Raw genomic sequence first — 20,433 nt, forward strand, 5'->3', positions numbered from 1 at the left:
AAGATAATTACCAGATCAAAGGGTAAGAAGCCAAATGTTGAACTAAAGTGATAATAATGGAGACAGCTAAAGAGGAATTATTGACCAATAATTGTATTGCTTTAGGCAATGTGTGCTTTGATAGAACCATTATTAAGAAGGTTTTTAATGGACTAATCTGCTTTTATAAATGTGGAGTTATGAATGTCAAATGCCATGAATACACTGTAGAGCCAGAGTGCACTAACAATAACCTAGTTTTTAGGAGTTTGTAACAGGAATATCCAGGGAAATAGAAGGAATTTAGACCCTTGCTTTAAATAGAGAAATAACACAGAGTGTGATTTTCGGTGGTTTGGCTTGTTCTGGTATCAACAGAAATTATACAGTTTATTCTGGAGTGGGAACACCCTGAGCTAAAGCCTCTGGGAATCCTCGCCATTGCTCTGAGATTTATTCCCTTTGTTGTCCAAAAGAGCTCATTTTCCGTGTCACAGCACACCTGCCTCCCGGGAACGAGGCTGGATTGGCAGAGGGAAACGCTGAAGGGCATCCAGGATGTTCCAATTGTCCCCTGAAGGCCTGTGTTGCTTGAAGTGCAAGATCTCTGCCGAAGTGGAGACTTCAATCCCGTTTTCACCCCCACACCGGGTTAGACGTGGGGTCTTGCTATGGCAAAACACCACAGGATGTGGTTAGCCAGGTAGAAAGAGTAGGTAAGACCTTTTTTTTTTTGTGCCCTCTGATTTCGGACTTGAGCTCAAAGCTGAGGGGGAAACCTGACGCCATCGTTGCCTCAGCCCAGTCTGAGGCGGCTAAAGCCGTCGATCTGGCATTTTTGCGCCCAGAGATAGGAAATAAAACCCGCTGAATTGTTCTTTATTGCTTTCTTTGTTCCCAGGTGTTGCCAAATTGCCCTGCTCAGACCCTATCCCGTAGTTTCTTGGAGCAGGAGTAGAGACCTGCAGGCTGAGCTTTGACCGAGGCCTGGCTTTGCAGTCTGGACTAACAGGGACGGGCCCAGGCTCGGGAGCTCCTGGAGTGGCTGGAAAGGAATTTTAGGGTATGTTGTTGTTATTATTTTAAGTAATATGTACTCTGAGTGTGGATAAAGATTGGAACTGCTCCAGTGGATCAGATTTGTGGTACAATGAAACCAAACTGTTGAGAGCTTTTGCTGAGGGGAGCAGAGGGCCCTCAGGCGGGCTGAAATCACCACCAGTTTTTTTCAGGATAATTTTGGTTTCTGCTTGCATTTTGCAGACTCCATTCACTAGGAATATGTAGAAACGTGGAATATGAAAAGTAAACAGCATCTTTAGTTGGCACCTGGTGGATTTTTCTCCACAAAGAGGAGTAGATAAATGCGATTTGTTCACGGCTTTGTTCTCCCATTTAGCTCATCATTAAGAGAAACCTGTGGGGGAAAAAAGTATGTTCTGAGGTGTGGATTTTTTTTTTTTTCTTACATAGTAAATATCTCTCAGATTATTAAGGGATAGCGAAGATTGAAAATGTCACTCAGAGGAGCTCTTATGCTTCTGCTGAAGGCAATGACAAAACCTTAATTAACTAAAAATCACCCAATTGTCTAAAAGTGGGAGTGCTGGGTCACTCCCAAAGATAGACGGACATGGAAGTTTTATGGAATGGAGTCAATGGTGAGTGTGGGTTTGGTTTGTAATAATAATTTCTGCAACCAGAGTTATCCCTGCTACAGGATCAAGCTCTTAAAAGCAAAGATGGGGAAAGTTCTAACTATGTTCATCACTATAGTCCTGAAAATGAAACATGAAATGGAATGAATGTCTAGATAAAATACATACTGGAAGATAACAAAGCAACACTTTTTTTTTTTTGTTTTCCTGCAGTTATCACTCCTAATTTTAAAAAAAAAAAATGTGTTTTAAGTCAGGAAAAATGAGACACAGTTAAGGTTATTTAATGACTGATGTAATTTAGTGACTGTAACAGTACCTATAAAATTGGCATCTCTGTAATTAGTGAGTGAGAGAAGTTTAATATTTCAGAAGTATCATTTTGGATGTGTAAGTCCAGCTGGTTCTCAGTGCTAAATAAGGTGCCTGTGAATTACTTTCTAAACAACTCTTGATAAATGATCAGTCACATCTTTTGCTACTTTTTCTGGGTTGATACCCTAATTGTCTCACATATGAGATGATGAAATAAGCCCAGGCTCAAAACTCAGTAAAAATGTATGTATTTTGTAAGAAGTGGTGCTGCACAGGCTCTAATAGAGAGAGAGGATGATGAGGTGCCCTGGAGTGATTAGAAATGCTGCAAGAGGGAATTTAATTTGGAAGATTGAGAGGTGTGGTGATAACTCCTTTCTGCCTCCACACTTTTACCACTACTCAGTCTAACTGAGGACTTCTAAATACTTCATGAATTAAAGAAATTAACCCCAGCACTCCCAAACTGAAGGGGCCCTCCACACTATTAGTAGGTGGTTCTAAACATTAACTCCTGCAGCCAGGGGATGTCTTGAAGCAGTGAAAACATCAGAAGGTGCCGTTTTTTCCAGGCAAATATATGGATTACAGTATTTTTACAGTATTTTTAAAAAGTGATACATATGCAATGACCAGATTCAATAAATCCCAGAAGACAAACCCACACCCAGCCTCTGCAAGTGTCCTCAACTGAGGGGAAGAAAACTCTTTACTTGTTGATTTTCGTGCTGGAATTAAGCTTCATTTTCCCTCCTAATTCTCCCCAGACTAACTGAAATCATTATGTGACTAAAACCCTCCCTCCCCAGCCCAGCACTTCTTGCCTCGAAGCCTTATTTAATCTCACCTGCAGTCCAATTAAAAGCCTCTCAAAACTTCACACCTGCACTAATTGTAGATTCACATCAGTGCTTTGCAGTCATTAAGTCTATGAGTTAAAGTTTTTATGAGTGCAACTAATCTGGTTTTATCAACAAAGCACTGGAAGGTTTCCCTGCTAAAACAGGATAATCAGTGCTCGGGCTCCAAGATTTCTGCAGGGGTCAGGAAGGAATTATCTTGTCTTACCAAGCATTTCAAGATGCCTAATTATGTTTGTTCGTCAAATTTGCTCCTGAAACGACTGAAATCCGAGGAAAAGCTTTTGAACTTTTAACTGTGAATGACTAACTTGGCTGAGGCGCTGTTTTATGTCAGAAAGTCTTGTGGGAGTTTTAATGTTCGGTAAAGACCAAAAAGATACCGGGCTTGTGTTTTCAAAGTGGAACACCTAAGTTTTCATCTTCAGGTGGCTGGGCAGGTTGGGACCCTATATTTCTGTGGATATATGTGTGCATGGATGCATATTCCCTGAGAGAGATGCACTGTTTGGTCCCCCCAGCTCACAGAACAGAGTGGAGGTGGTTAAATATCTGTCTTATTATCAAGGTTGTTAATAACTGTGCACACAGTTGCCAGATTCCTGTTGTAGATCCCAAAGTTCCTCTATGCAAATGGCTAAAATTGTCTGTTTTGCTAAAGATTTTCTTTTTTAAATTAAGTTTCTTCCCCCCTCATCCGACAGCAATCACTTAGCAATGGAACTCCCACCTAGGACCCAAGTACAGACAAGGCTAAACAAAAACAGAGCGAGGAGAAAGAGAGAAATACTTGTAATTCAGCCAGGAAGCTTTATTTTTTCCCTAATGGATTCTTGCTCCCAACCCACCCAGAGTAAATCAACACGTTTGTGGCACGTGCTCCAGCTGGAGCAGCCGTGGGGAACGTTTCCAGCTGCACAGATCCCTTACACAGGTGCTGGGGTTTGGACTCCCCGGCTGGCCAAGGGCAGGGAGTTTTTGGCAAATGCCCCTAATTCCATGGGCTGGAAGAGAGAAGGCAGGGAGAGAGTGGTCAGCTGGCACCAGCACTTTCCATACAGCCCCCAGCCCGAGCCAAACCTGCCTGTCTCATTCCTCACCCCATATTCTGAATCACAGTCAAATTCCTAAACTTATTTGGCAGTTCGGTGGGAGGATTTTTGGCTGGAGTTACTGGAACAGAGACACTGGGATGCTCAGTACCTCTGGGTATGGTACTAACCCCTTCAACTGTTCATTCTGGGGCAGAAAGGCTTGTAGTGGGGTCTTTTCTTCTCCTTTTTTTAGTTTTTTCTTCTCCTTATTTTTTGTTCTCCCCTCAGTGCTTGGGTTTTTTTCCCACTGTCCCCTTTGTGTTTTTTAATTCAGGTTTTTTTATTCCTCCCCTTGTTTGTTCATTTTCTTAATTCCCTCCCTCGGACATTTTAAACTATTTTTTTGACCCTTTATTTTTTTACTTGTGGTTTGTTGTGTTTGTTTGTTTGTTTGTTTTTCCATCCCTTCCTTGTTTATTTTTTTAATTCCTCCCTTTGGATTTTAACTATTTTTCCCCCTTGTGTTTTTTGGGGTTTTTTTTTTGGAGGTTTATCTTCCCCCTTGTTAAATTTCTCCCTCCTCAACTGGAAGGGAAGGAAGGACAAGAGGATTCTGTGGCCAGGCTGGCACTTGGCAGTGACAGCTCAGGCTGCTCTTCACGAGCTGGACACGCTGCAGGTGTAACTCAAGGACAGTGACGTTTGTTGTGGCCCCTAAATAGCTGCTGATGATGTTGCAGAACTGGTGCTGAGCCAGTAGAAATGATAAACCACAATCAAGCCCAAACCCACGACGTTATCATGTTGATAGAGACAAATATACATCTCTCCTCTGTTCATGCCACATTCGGATTAATCCACGTGGGATCTGCACCTGAAAATGGGCCAAATCACCTGCTGATGGTCTGTTGGGAAAGGAATATTAGGAGGCCCTCCATCAGTTTTTTTGTAAACTGAGGTAATTTTCTCTCCAGCACTCTAATTAAAGTAATAATTATAAAAAAGCAAGGCTTAGATTCCTTGTGTGGCAAAGATTCTTTTCCAGCTGGGAGCTGACAGAGATGAGTTGTCTGTTCGTGAAGATCTAAACTGGGCACGTCCATCTCTGTGTTTATAGAGCTCTAATCTCTGCTGTATAAATAACCTCTAGTGACCAAAAAAGGCCAAAAGGCAGACTTCCACTTACACAGAAATTTGGCTTTATCAGTGTGATAAACTTGGAGTGATGGCCAAGGCTTAGGACAGCACGGCCTGAGCACCCATCCCAAAAACCTCCCAGAAAAATGAGTGCCAAATCTGCAGTGGGGAGGAAGCCTGGAAAACTTGGGAGGGTCTTAGTTGTGCTAGAGGTGACTTTTAGGGGCTGAAGGTCCCTGTTCAGGGTGAAAAAGCATCAACATTGGTAAGTCCAGCTGTGCAGACTGGCCCTAGACAAGGTACCATGAATAACATCCCAGCTCTCTCCAGAAGAGATGGGATTTCACTCAAAGAATTCTGAGCTTTACTGAAAGCTTGTCTAACCCAAAGTCATTCAGACAAAACATTTAAAATGGAAAATAAATAAATAAAATAAATAAAATAAATAAATAAACGGTGGTTTTATTAAACAGTTTTGCTTGGAAATATCTGACTTCAGTCCTTTCTAAAATATGTGTGAGATGTCTGTCATTTAACCATTGTGCTGGTAGATTATAAACCTGACAACAACTGGTTTAATGCCAACACTTTTGTTGGCATTGCAGTTTGTTTTATTATAACCTTTCAGCAAGTCTGTGCCCAAATTCAGAATCCTTGCTTTGGATATCAAGAATGGTAAGGAAGAATTGACACATTTTCTCTGCTTTCACAGAGGAACTTGTGTTTTTTGGCTCTCATGAGTGAAAATAAAACATAATTAACAACATTACATCTTCAGTGAGGTCTGGGTGAGACATCCCTCTAATATCCCTCTTATATTATCAATGACACAGGTTTTTCTCTTTCCTCTTTGTTACCTTAACCATTTACATCCAAACACTTGTTTTTTCCTTTTTTGTATGTGTGAGACATGAATATATACATGATACAGTGATTTCATATGGATGATAAATGGAGATATTATTCCCCAGCATGTGAATAAATACAAAACCACCAACTCACACCAAGAAAATCAGTAAAACCACATCTCAAAAAGTGGTTTAACCTCTGCTTTATTCAAAAAAAGAGAGACCTTCCCAGCAAAATATTTTATGAACTGCTTCTCCACCTGTCCTTTCCAAAGGTTATTTTACATTTTAATTGGCTCAGGTATTTTTCCCCTCATTGATTAGGCTGATCAGACAGATGGAGGGGGAAATATACCGAAGAAAAGGATATCAAAAGAAACAAATGCTGCTTTTAAATGTGCTGTTGGTGCTGTCAATGCTCATTGTGGCAGATCAGCGCCCAGCACATCTATGAAGCCCAGAAATAAAATGGGCAGTGCCAGAACTGCTCAGTGATGGGCAGAAAGTTCATCCTCCTGTGTTTATTTTCAGCAGCTCGTCACTAGCACGAAGAATATTCAATAAATACCCAATGCACTGTAGACTAACACAGCTCTCCATGCCATTATTAATAGCAGAAACTATGCTAATATATGTAATGAGCTTCTTATCTCTGCTATAAACATGTAGTGCTGCATTAAAAGCACTGTTTAATCCCAGGTAATTTTAAGTTTTGATCAGCTTGTTCAAAAGTCAGATTTTTTTTTCATTGTGAAGCTTTGACTGCAGCCTTTGAAATACTGTGCTAAAAGGTGGCTTCCCATAATGTAGCCAGGAAATAATTGTGTTCTCTTGGAAATAACTGAACAGATGATAAGCCATCATCTCTTGCAGAACTTGGCCTTTCTGTATAAATAAATCCTCTCAGAGCAGGGATCCTGTGTGGTCAAACTGATTGCCAGAAAGAGAACACTCTCTGTTCATTATCTGGATCTCTTCACTCTACTCAATCCAAAGAGGCATTTTGCAAGAGCTTGCAATCACCAGAACAGAAAATAGATGCACTGAGATGTTATTGCATTTACAGAGAGCTCCAGGATAATTTATTTATGAGATGCCTTGTTGCTTTTACATACTACTTACGTTCATCAAATTTTTGGCATTTATTCTTCCCAGTTGGGCCAGCGAAAAGCAGCCAATTAAGGTGTTATTCAGGCATAAAAATTCCAGCCCCATCATCACAGAAGCAGAGGAGCAGGAAAGGGAATTATCCAAGGGTTTTTTGTTGTGTTTTTTTTTTAGAAGCTTCTAAGAGGTTCAGCTCAGGTGGGTAGAAAGGGGTCTGGGAGATGGCAGGTAGAGCTCACTGGAGTATGTCAAAGAGCTGGGTCCTTCCCACCAGGGGCACAACACTTCTCTGCAGTGATGCCCTTCCCAACCCTCTCCAAGAGGAGTTTTTGGCAAGGTTCCCCCTCCTGGTTGGTTCTTGATGAACCATTTGGTGAAATATTTGGCCAATTTTCTTTGTGTGATCTGTGTGGATGTTGCTGTGCAGGGCCAGGGGATGGACTCGATCCTTGTGGGTTCTTGTGGGTCGCTTCCAACTCAGCCTGTTCTGTGATTCTCTGTTCTGCAGGTGCAAAGACTCATCTGTCATGTTCTATGGGGCTGCCCCCTGACTAAGAGGCAACTCAGTGGACAAAAAAATGTCATAATCGGAGCTTATCTCCACAGCAGAGACTTCTACCAGGTGAAGACAGTGGGTGACTGAGGAGGGGAAAGCTGTGAGTTCATTCCTTGTGAGTCTGTAGTTCCTCACTCCTTGAAAGGTGAGGATGGAGGAAGCAGAGGTGTGGGGTTTTCTGCCTTGTTTCACCCCAACACTTGCACTCAGAGTGCTGATGGTTTAGGCTTTCAACACACAGCTTGAATCCTCTCCTAACGTGGCTTTGTCCTACAAATTTAGCCATTTAGAAAGTGATTCCCACTTTAATGGCAGCCCTAAAACTTTTTTTTGTCCAACAAACAAATATCATTTTGTTTGTCCAGCAAAGCTGTTGTACATTTATGTTTATGTCAACTCAGTTATGTCTGAACCAAGGTTTAAGTGTGGTGGTGTTGCAGTTAAAGATCAAACCCAACTGTGTTTTGCATGATAACACTGTAAATCACTGCTATTCCTATTAAAAAAAAATAAATATCCATTTTCCTCCAAGAGGTTACATTGTCTCTTTGAAGTGTGAATTTAAGCAGCTAATATTTATAATAACATGTACACCATTAATCTTCAGACTTTACAGTCCTATTTAACCCAGTGAAGCTTCAAAGGGTACAGATGCCATACACTGTTTATTGAGATAGGAGGCAAAATCTAAATGAAAGATCTGAGGAATCAAAATTATATCTGTAACATTGTTGTTTTGTTTTGTTTTTTTTTTTAATCTGCAGAACACATTTAATGCCAGAGATGTTAGAATGCTACCTGGATATTTGCCTGATGAAGAGTTCTATGGACACACTGGAAAGGGTAAACATATTAATTAGAGCTTGCACAGCTCCTTCTTGCTGGTGTAATCATTAAATTGATTTTTCCAGTCTGACATGTAATTGTTCCAGCGATGGAATCCTGCTTTCCACTCTCGTTCTGCTTCATCAATATTTCCTGTAAAACATGAAATGGGTTACATTAATCTAAATTTGAATCTCTTTGTATGCTAATTGAAAAATAATTTTGATTATCAATGTCATCTGCTCCAAATACGTTGTAGGCTGGTCCTTTGCTTCTTTTCTTAAACCTGGAATGACTGAAAATTCAGTGATTGATGCTTTGTCTTTACATCAGGAAGGAAGGACTGCAAAGATATCACTCTGGCACATTGCAGGGCAATAAATATACTTATTTATGGGCTTGTGGCTTTTGGATAATACTTCTGTCCATCAGATTCATCATTTTAAAGCCACTTTTTTTATTTTTTCCGTCCTCAAAACATTCCTTCGGTTCAACATATCTGCAGTGAAAACTCCATACCCTGAAGACTACAATATGTAAAATGAGATAGATGCTTGTAAAGATAGGATGAAATCACAGCTTTATTCCAGGCAACAACAGGATTGCTATTAGTTTGGATGGATTTCAATGGATGGCCAGGATTTCACCCTACCCTGGAATAAACCCCCAAGTTAAAAGCAAAAAGGGTGCAGGTTTGGAGCAGGAACTGTGAAATGTGAACTATGTCAACATGAAACCACCTTCTCTTTCTAACCTGTAAAGCATTTGCTGATTAATCCCGTGCCCCAAGGCTACATTTATTGCCGGAATTGTTGTGAGCGTCAGAGCAGAGGGTGAGGATGAGAAGAGTAATAAAAGTACAACCTTTCCCAAGGTTCCCTGAGTATTTTATAGACAGGGATTGCTCCCTCCAGCCCCCAAAAAGTACTTAACCCTCCAGGGAAATGCAGTGACCTTGCAGGAACAGCCCATCCAACAATGACATTAAAGGTGAGACAGGCAGGCTGTGCCACACCCTGTGGTTCATTAGTTTGTAGCAGTTGTAGGCTTGAAGAAAAAGTTTATAAAGCACTGATGACCTCGGAATGCTTTATTCATTCTGGCCCTGACTATCTGGGCGTCCCTGTTGCCATAGGCTGGTTTCCAAAAAAACTTGGTTATTGTGTTCAGGAGAGAACAGTTCCATGGTTTCTTTATGCTCCTCTGACTTTATGTTCTTCTGCTGCAGTGGAGCATCAGCCCTTTCCCTCCATAAATACACCCCCTTCCCCCTTTTTTATGAGCTGCCAGCACTGCAACTGTAGCTGCTGATGTGAAAATGAAATACTTTTGTGTTTTACACATCAGTAGAGAAAATATTCGGGAAAGAGAGTTAACTGAATCAGAGATTTAGTCTGGAGAAGCATCCAGTAATTTGGTTGCTTATCTGCAGTTTAGCTCAACATTTCCAAACCTTTTTGGTCTGGAAATCCAGATGGCAATTTAATGAGAGTTTGAAATGAGATTTACATTGCTTCTTGGTTTTAGTGAGACCAGAAATAAAACCAACTTGTTTCTTGGAAAGTTCTGTGCTTTGAACTTCATGTGGTTCAAAAGGGAAAGTGTAGAAAACAAATATGGGAAAAAAAAATAGTTGAAAAATTAACCACTCTCTTTTCCCTCAGTTCAAAGTTGTAAATAAGCTTGGTTATATCAGAGATCAAAGAAAAGTTCACATATTTTTTATTTTTTTTTCTTCTGCAAGCTACAATTGCCCCTAACTCAGAGAGGATTTGTAAGTGCTGGTAACAATAAAACTTCATTTTGATTTCAAAGCCATGACTCAGAACTATGGGGAGAAGACACGCACAACATTTTGCTTTCCTGGCTCTGAGAACTCCCCTTTGCACATTTCTTAATTTAAAGGTGTAGGCAGGGTCTCAGGTAAAGCCAAATTTTCCATGTTCAGTCAAATGGGTTGGTAATTTAGTGTATGAAGAGTGTTAATATTATTTGGAGAAAAATACTTAAGCCATGTTTCTTATCTTGTTCTTGATTTTAGGTATCCAGTTTTACTTATCCAGGCAAAGCCTCCACTTATGAATTAAAAAAAAGACCAGTTCCTTCTTTAATTATTCAAGTGTAGATGTGTTTGAAGTCTGCCCAAAGACTTTAGAAACTGGAATATCTCTACCATAGACACATCTTGAATTAAAAGTCACTGTTGTAGGGTATAAATTATGGGGCATTTCAGTGCTTCTTAAAGATTATGGTGAAGAAGTGAGTCAGCCAGAGAAAGCAGGCACCAGAAAATTCAGAGTAGCCACCATTATGAATCTAAAAGACAAAAGGGGGAAGGAAAACACTGAAATAAGAACTTGGATTCCAATTTGTTTGCTTTTTTTTTTTTTTTGCTTTTTTTTTTTTATCCCAGTGATAAGATCCAAATTGAAGTCACAAGTCAATGCATCCCATTATCACCAACATCATCAATCTCTTTGAGGCAACCACCCATGACTTAGACGAGCTGACAGCTGGGAGGCAGAGAAGGGAAAGATGAGAGAGAACTGGAGCTGACCGATAATTACAGCTGGGAGCTCTGGGTGGCTGCTCCCTCCTGCCCTGCCAGGGGAGCCACCAACAACCCACAGAGGGGATTCTGCTCCCTGCAGTCACTCAGGCAACACAAACCTTGGAGTAATTCCCATCAGCCCAAAGCAAAGCCTGGTGAAGCTGACAGGGGGGAAAGGGGAGATTCTCCAGGCAGTGAATCAGGGCAGGTCCCAGTCTGAGGGTTTTTTGATCCCTCAGCAGTGGCATTTGCTGTCCTTCCACACAGCCCTTTAATGGCACTGCAGCAACGGGAAATTCATAACCACACCATCCTCTGGATGGGCCAGTAAAGTGCTAATCTTCAACGTATTTTTGTGCATTAACATTAAGACTGGGACAAAGGCTGTGTAGCTGTTATGATACAGTAGAATTAATAAGGAATGACAAGTTAGGATTAATTTCTGCGTCCTCAACAGCTCATAATTAAAGGCACTTTAAAACTTCTTGATTCATTAGTGTGATAAAATGCCACAGGTTTGTGCTGTAGATTCTCATGGTGAGGGTTTCACAAAGGTCCAGGAAGCAGAAAACAAATGGGATCTATATTTCAGTATCTCTATTCAGTGTTTTTGTGTCACCTGCTCCAGGTGATCCTGCCTTAGGACTGGAGGATCTCCAGAGGCCCCTTCCAGTCCCCTGAGATTCTTTAAATCACACTCTCTGAACATCAAAATTTTGTTAGCCTCAACCATATATTGATTTTCACATGTATGTTTAAGAACTTCAGATTTCTTCAGTAGAGTTCTCTGGGAGAGGAATTACTGTAAAGGCTGTTGTCTTTCCAATGCCATGGGATGGAAGGTCCTGGAGTTAGAAAGAAATCCGATTGCTCAGAGGTGCAAAGAGTAAATTTTGCTCTGTCAGTAGGTGCTGTAGTTCTGGTGAGGTGACTTTTGACTAGTTCACATTTCGGTGGAAATTTAAAACTAATTCTGATGACGAATGTTCTGTTTAGTCAAATTTCTAATATCCTGACTCCCCTGAGTATTTAGCTCTGCAGAACCCAGACACTGCTGGGAGGATCACAGCAAACACAATTATTTTTGTTACTCATTGGCCAAGAGGTTGAACTTTTCTCTGCCTCCACATCCAAAATCTTTTTAGGGTGGTTTTAAAACTTAATGTATTTATGTTACCTATTTTGATTTCTCTTTAGATGATACATGATGCAGTAATATATTAAAAAAAATAGAAAAAATATGTATTAGGCACACTAAAATAGTAATGGACCAGTAATGGAAAGCTTGGCTGCCTGCAGCTTTCTATAATCAAGAGGAAGCTGGCATATATAAATAGTTAGGGCTCTAGATGCATTAAAGATTGTGTTGAGGAGGTAGAGACTAACATAGATGCTTTTATAATTAACATATGATTGCTCTAAAAGCTACTTAAAAGTCACTTAGTGTTTACTGTCCCTCCAGTGTGTCTCTTGCAGAAGCAGTCACCAGCAAAACTCCTGGGGCTTGTCCCAGTGCTCACACCCTCAAATGGAATATTAAATCTGAGTGCTCCCTGCTCGTCTGGGGGTGAGGGGATGGAGGGTGTGCCCAGTGCCTTCCAGATGGGGTTAAAATACCCTGCAGAAATCGTGTCTACTTGGAATTTGGAGCTCATGGGAGGGAGCTTTAGGGCCACTTTACTTGTCTAGTGATTGTTACCAAGTCGGGCACACAAAGAAGGGCTCTGACCCAATTATAGATTTATGTATTGAAACTCGAGGAGAAGGCATTGAGAAATCTTCCAAAACCACACAAAGAACTCTAGAGACATCAAGGCCATCTTTTACATGTGGCTGTTACTCTGGTGTTACTGTGTGAGGCTTAAATCGTTCCTTATTAATTTTTCTAACCCATAACCGTAATTTTTTTTTTTTTTTATGTATCTGATTTAGTTGCTTGAGGAAAAAGTTAATTATATAAAACTAAAGATGGCAGGGGCTAAATATTTTCCTCTCTCATATACTTTAACTGCCTCAAGGAACTTGTCTTGCCCAGCCTGCGATGGGAACAAGCTTGTTCAGGTGCAGGACATGTTTGGAGCTGGTCATGAAAAGCTGAAAAGACCTCAAGGGGTGGCAAGGCTTGTGCTTGCATGGGTCAGGAACTAAACGAGTGGTTCCCAAGCACATCCTGGTTGCTTGACACTGAGAAATCATGGCAATTTCTGTAAAATAAGTTGCTTTGGGTTCTACCTGATAGAATTGTACCTACCTGAACCCTACTTGAACCTGTAATAATGATAACATAAAATCTCCTTACTTCTCCTTCTCTGTTGTCTCACATCACCCCGTGTTACAGCAACCTTTCCCTAAGAATATTGCAATGGAAGGAGTAATAGAAAAGAGACACCCTCAGAAAATGAGAAAATACATATATTTATGGCATTCGCTGTCCTTTGGGCATAAGAGGAGAGGGGAAATGCAAAATAATACTTCAGTGAAGAGAATTATTGCAATATAAAGTATTATATCATGATTTTTAGCAGAACTTTATAGGGATTTTTTTTCTTTGTCAGAGTGCTGTAACACTGTATAGGGATCATAATGGAAATACTATGTTTTTACATTTACAATATTTCAAGGACTGACAGATGCAGACACACGACAAAACAGTGCTACCTCAACAGCATTCTCGCCTCAGCTCTCTATGAGGATCCAGACACGATGATGCTTTTCATTTTTCCCAAGAATATTCTCATGGATTTCTTGTCATTAAATTTATATTGTAAATCACTGATTATGGCAAAGTGATGAGTTTCTGGGGGATGTCTTCCCTCCTGCTCCAGCCCAGAGCACTTGGTTGTGCTCAGCCCATTTGTTGGATACACATTTTTCCACAGGGATTCCCAGCCGGGTTCAAAAAAAAAACCACGGAAAACAGTTCAGTTCTCCTGGCTCAGCACAAATGGCTTGTCAGAGTCTTTGAAACCTCCCCAAAATCCATCTGTAATTTGGAACGCCGTGATTTTAAAAATCACAGAGTGAGGCTCATAAATTATTCATTTTACCTGCTGATTTTGCTTCTCCTGATTTAATTGAAAAACATCTGTTGAATTGAGAGGGGATAAAAGTTGAGCCATAATACAGTCATAGACTCAAATGAGGAAGGAATAAATTATTTCAGAAGGAATCATCTGTGCACCGTGACAGTTTACATATTTTTAAGACTTAACATATTTTTAAGACCAGCATTCAAACCGAGCCTTACAGGAAGATTTTAAATTACTAATTAACATTTTAAACATGTATCTCATTTTCGAAACCAGACTTTCCCCCAGTCGAACTGCAGGATGTGGTTCCAGAGCTGCAAAATCACTATATAAAATCAATTCCTTTTGAAATCCAAAACCCAGAGGCTTGGTCTGTGTGCTGGGCTTTGTGAAAATGATGGGGTCGGTCCTCTAAAAATTTGAGTTCCACCTGTTCAACTGGACTTAGAATTTCAAACAGCCCCTTATACTCTTCTAGGTAGTGAAATCTCAAACCCCTGTTTTATATAGGCACAAATTAGTTGTTCAGTTCAGGCAGATCTTGCAGTGTCTGTTTGTCATCAGTGGCTGACCCTCCAGAAATAAAACACAAGGCTCTCACGTGAGACAGAAACCAGAATCCCCTCCTGGCAGCAGCCACACACTTAATATCCTCTGTGGATTAGCTGCATAATAATAGAATCCCATAAATAATAGATAATATAATCTACCAGCCTCAGACACACGAAGTTTACACAGAACATCTAAAGCTTCCAGAAGTCCCTCCTTTAGCACTGTTTTTCCTGCTTTCCAGAGCCTGGCAGCACCAAGACTCTTGCAGGGGGGTACCTTGAGAACAGGGATTTGCAGCGCTTTTAATGCCTCCCATTGTGGCTGCATCTGCGTTTTGGGACAGAGAAACTCCACATCACAAAGTCCTAGGCCTTGGTTTGTCCCCAGTTTTCGTCCTACCTGTCATTTCCACGACTTTGGGGAAAAAATATTTCCAGAATCGACACTGCTGAGCCCGGAGTTTCGTCAGGATCTCTGGAGTGCTGGTGTTTAGTGTCAAATATTTCTGCTCAGTACTGGTGAAGGTTGGCCACCTTACTCCGTTAATCAGGGTCCCGTTAGGAGCTCTAAATGAGGAAAGAAACACTTCATTTGGAATGAGAAATCACTTCAGCATACCAATACAGCATTATTTGGTTTTACTTAACAGTTATTTCAGTTTGAATGAGTTAGTTTGGATTTACTGATAAATCCTTTTGTAAGCAACGGAAGGGGGGGGAAAGAAGGTAAATGTGATTTATATATGTATTTATAGTCCCCTTTTTAGGTGTTCTGGGTTCATCTAAGGGGAAAAGTTGATGAATGACCACATGCAAACTACTTGAATTTGGAGATTCTCACTGGAGATATAAATTATTGTGGAATACTCAAGAACAAACCAAGCCACAAGTCTGGAAGGTTGAGTGGTTTATGATTTAACTTGAAGGTTGCTGATCCCTTTAAATAGATTGGACTAAAGAACTGGGATAAACATGCAAGTAAAGCCACAAATAATGTCCAAACTTGAATGAGAAAACAATTATCCCTCATTAGGCAGAACTGTTCCTCCTTGAATTATGTTGAGCCCCATTAGTAGAATGTCAAACGGGAACAATTTGAAATCTTCTGGAAACTGGGAAGAGGTACAGAGTGCTTGACCCTTTATAACACAACCTCTGCATGTTAAAGGATCACAGCTGTTGCTGTTAAAATAGTTGTGATAAATATTTATAAACCAACAGAATTCATAAAGTTCTAGGGACAGGCATCCGGTTTTTCACCTCCAAAAAGGACAGTACCAAATGAGGGGAAAAAAAAAAATGTTTAAATATGTAGAACAACAAGAGTTTTGCATTAAGGAACAAATGAGACAGAACATGATTTTCAGAAAAAGAAGGAGATAACAGAGGAGTCCAGGCTGTGTGGAGCCCATTTGGGTTCTGCTTGCCAAGAGTGGGAAGGAGGTACCAGGTGTAGGTGGGAGCAGCCAAAGCACAAGATGCAGCTGCTGAAGTAGCATCAACATCTCCCAGTTAATTCAGAATTAACCAAGCTTTCACACCAGGTTTTGGTGTTCTGGGGTCTTTGGCACGGGCTGCTTAGAGAAACTGTGTTGAGGGAAGAGCTTCAGCATGTCATTTCCTCAACTGCTCCCTTCTTTATGAATTTTTCGTGACTGATTCAGCTCTGATTAACCCCCAGCACCTTTTTAAACTGCACATTTATTTGTGGATCATGAGAATGATGACTTAAGCAGAGCTGACTTGCACTTCAGTTCAAGATCAGAACACTAATGGTGCTGTCAGTATTCATTTAAGAGCTTTTATGCTATGAAATAAATCATGACATCCCACATTATAATTTCCAGGTGTGTGGGGGGATTACACAATGGCTCAATGGCTACAGATGTATTTTACTAAAAAAAAAAAAAAATGATTGAAAGAACTGTCAGGTGAACACAGCACTTTGAAATCCATGAGCCTGCTGATTATGACATTCCCACTGCATTTCTAGGAAGTTTATGGCTCAAAGAAATGTCCAGCAATTTCCTTCTCCGCTTCATTATTGAAAATTTCCCAAGTTAAAAAGCAGCTCCCAGTTAGAGCAAAATGGAGATCACAGGAGCATAATTTTGAATGGGGAAGAACAAGTTATGATTATAACCTCATTGTTCCCTGACAATTGCTTTCATTCCTTCTTGCTAATAACTTCATGATGAGAATTGCAGTGCCCAGAATAGGCTATAAAATTCCCTGTTCTTTGCACCAAATTCTAAGTATAATAATATTCATACAGAAAAGGGAAAGTGTGGTGAGAATACCCTTAGTGAGCAGACAGGAATCCAATACACTGCACAAACTTCTGTCCATCTGTGTTTGGATGGACAGCCTTTGCTGATAGATTACAGGAACTTGTTTCTGCTGACAAAAATAAGTTCAATTTCCATGCAAACCTCCTTCTTTTCATTTCTGGTACTCCTCAGCCATCTCTGCTTCACTACATTCCAGTTTTGCCCTCTCTGTGCTGTCATTGGGGCCTGGAGGTGTGTCCTGACAGTGTTTGGATCATGAATCTTCAGGGAAAACTTCTATCTCGTGCATCTACCTTGTCAATTCATCTTTCTTCTACCTCTCTACAGAACTACAAGCTCTAGTCAGGGAAAACCTTCATTTTGTTTGGAGAAAATCTTCAAGTGGTTTGGGTTGGAAGGGACCTTTGAAGGTTGTTCAGCCCAACCCCCTGCAATGAGCAGGGACATCTCCAACTAGACCAGGAACATTATCTTCACTCAACATTTCAGAAGGAAGCTGGTTCCTTTTTTACACAGTTTCTCCTGTTTACAGAAGCAAGTCTCAAGGCAATTAAGAAATACAATTATTTGAATTGCTCCCAGAGAAGAAATGTAAGAGATAGAGGAAAAAAAAAAAAAAAAAAAAAAAAAAAAAAAAAAAAAAAAAAAAAAAAAAAAAAAAAAAAAAAAAAAAAAAAAAAAAAAAAAAAAACAACAAAAAAGACCAAAACAAATTCAAACCACCTGTGTTTAAATTCTGATGTGAACAGAATTTGTCTCACTATTTCAGCTATTTTTTTTTCCTCTGCATATGCCCTGAAGTTATAGCTGGACTCTCTCTATTCTGATAGTGATACAGCAGCTCATTTACAGTTAATTATTTTGTTAAGGTATGTCTTTAGGGCAGCCAAACTTATTTTCTCATTAACTAGAAAACCAGAGTATCTTTGTGGGCTCAGTCTCCAGCAAAGCTGCTCTCGTGTTCTACCTTCAAACTCACGTGTGCTGTTATTGAAATTCATGAGCATTATTTAATCTTGTGCTCAGGGGAAGTTGCTTGGTTGTACTTGTTGTTGCAAAGATCGGGTTCTCCCCCCTTTGAGTATTTATGTCCACAACTGTCAATAATATTTAATTTTCAAGATTAATTTATAGTAAGCATATCAGATTTGACATAGAAGTGAAAAGGGTTTTACAGGAGCTTATTCACTGATCATTTCTCTGTATTTAATGTCCATCTTCAGTAATTTCAGGAGAAAGTTGATTTCATTCAAATGGAAAATGCAACATGAATGCAGTTCTGTTAATCATAATAAACATACACACATTACCATTCTCATTAATATGATCAATATAGTCTGAAATACAATCCTAGCTCACTGCATATTTATTAATATTCACATAGCATTCCTTTTACAGATGGTTTATCACACAGATACACAAAACCATGTAATTCATCATCTGACTTTTTTTTTTGGTGAAAATTCGTGTCATAAAGTGCTTGGAAAATATTCACTTTATTTTGTGAGTGAGCTCTGAATAGCAGAGTGAGAACTCATAGAGTGCATTCCATCATTTGAAAGAGGTTGTTGTTTTATACTTCTAACTTATATTTTGACATAGTCCACAAAGAAAAATTTTCCCTGCTAACTCTCCTGAAAACATTTTTAGGCAGTTTCAGGATGAGTGCTGTAAACCAAGTGTAGCACATGCCATCTTAGATGGTCCCAGCCTTTCACCACGTTCCTCTTTAGCTGTTCTATTTGTCAACAGATCTGGTTAACGTGCCGTGCATGTCCCCAGAGCACAAGAAAATCAACCTGCCCGTTGTTGTACCTGCCTAACACAGCTGGATTAGGCCAACCCAAACCCACCCAAAGCTTCAGAAGCTGGAAAGCATTTTTACCCCCAGTCCCTGGTGCAGCCCCTTCCTCCAGACTGACAAATGTTTGCTCTGCCTGGCTGGAGCTGCTGGTGGAGGGATTGCTCCCTGTGAAGCCTCATGCCCTGATTTCACCTAGAAATGAAACAGAGCCCTGTCCCTCCTAAACGTGACAGTACCAGCTTCACCCTGGTGGGAGCTGCTGATGCTCATTTTCAATTTGGCCCTTTTTTTTTTTTCTTTTAACCAGCTTTTCTTTTAAAGGAAGGAGAGGGTGAATGTGAATCATTTTTTATTACCTTTTGTGATTCCTTGTATCTGTCGGGCAGCACTGGCAGTCAGCTTGTTTTTATGGGATGGTGTTTTATGGTGTGTTACCATGGGCACGACAGAACTGGGAGGGAGAACGGCCTTGGAGCTGCAACAGCAGCAGGAACCCCATCATCTCGTGCAGGATTTCTGCAGCTGCCTTACAAAACCCTCTCAGAATGATGGAAACAGTCAGCTCAAACAAGAAGCACATTGTAAATGTTTCACCCCAAAGGAAGCTCTGGGAGTAAGGGATGGCTCTGCACATTTCTACATCATATAGACATGTCTATAGCACACCTGGAGGGATTTAAAAGACATGTAGATGTGGCACCTGGGGACACTGGCAATGCTGGGGTAACAGTGATAATCTCAAAGGTCTAAACCAAATAGATGAACCTTTTCTTTGTTTTTCCTTATCTTTATTTGGTTGGTTGGTTGGTTGGTTTGGTTTTGTTCTTGGGGTTTTTTTGGTGTTTTTTTCCGCACACAATCTGGAAGAAAACATTTTGTTGTTTTCCCTTTTATTCCCCACGGACAGAAGGACACTTCTAATTAGCAGCAATGCTGATGAGGAGCACCAGGCCCGTGCTACCTCAATGCTCTGCTGAGGGCAGGGAAGTGGTTTTGGCATTAGTCAGGCAAACTTATCCAGATGTCTCACGTAATTTCTAAAGGCCAGGACGTGTGATATTTATACCTGTGTTCACTTTTCCAATGCAACACAGCAAATGCCTGGTTAATATCAATTTTGGGGAGTGGTGTGGTTTGTGTTAAGCTTTGCCTGGATAGTACAAATGGGAGCTTAACAGATAATCCCAGCCCAGTCCCATTAAAAAGAAGAGCAGGTTTTACTGTTAACTACTGGCTGAGTCTTTTCAAACCCTCAAGCAGTTTGTCTTATTACTGGTTTCTTCATGCCAGGCTATTAGTTTCAGATGACTCGCTGATAAGTAGACACCAGAGAGGGCTGTGAGGTTGAAGGCTCCAAGCCCTTACCCTGAGGAGCAGTCCTACCTACTGGAACAAAGGAAATGAACATTCCCTGGAAACTTTCCTAAAAAAAAGTTAGCCAGGGAAAGGATGAAGAAATATCTGTAAAAAAACCAGAAGCTCTAATTCCTGTCTAAAATTTCCATTCAGAGACTGGAGCCTTTATAAATCTGAAAAGCTCTCTCTGCGTGAATATGTAGATTGCACCTGATGCAATATCACCATCAACTGGGTTGATATATCTTTGGTTCAGTATAATGAAGTTATTCTTAGCTTTTTTTTTTTAAATTCAGGTAGTTATCCAGGACATTTTCCTAAGTCAGCTAATCTTCTACCACCCATCAAAATGACTCGATGGGTCTCCCCGGATAAAATCTTTACGTTATGCCAAAATATTTTACATTAAATTGCACACTTTGAGGCTGTTTGATATTTAAAAATGCAAAAGCAAAAAATAAAAGATGACAGGGGCGCTTTTCTGCTCATTATCCAAAGTTTATGAGTGGCCCATTTGGAATAACAAGCAAGG

The 20,433-nt window shown here is 40.3% G+C and overlaps 1 protein-coding gene across 2 annotated transcripts in view; it reads right to left on the reverse strand.

Annotated features, from left to right (window-relative positions):
• Positions 1-7,100: 7,100 nt before the first annotated feature.
• Positions 7,101-20,433, reverse strand: part of BCHE (butyrylcholinesterase) — a 49,372-nt gene continuing 36,039 nt past the window's right edge. For both annotated transcript variants that reach the window (XM_027896135.1, XM_027896136.1), the window contains exons 3-4: positions 14,851-15,017; positions 7,101-8,472 (exon numbers count right to left, since the gene is read on the reverse strand). In XM_027896135.1, the coding sequence (XP_027751936.1) occupies positions 8,351-8,472; positions 14,851-15,017 (289 nt within the window). In that variant the 3' untranslated portion in view covers positions 7,101-8,350. The remainder of the gene's footprint in view (positions 8,473-14,850; positions 15,018-20,433) is intronic.

The sequence above is a fragment of the Empidonax traillii genome, unplaced genomic scaffold (genome assembly GCF_003031625.1).
Source record: "Empidonax traillii isolate 1590-97213 ecotype Southwest subspecies unplaced genomic scaffold, ASM303162v1 scaffold482:size1200881, whole genome shotgun sequence".
NCBI classification, from domain to species: Eukaryota; Metazoa; Chordata; class Aves; order Passeriformes; family Tyrannidae; genus Empidonax; species Empidonax traillii.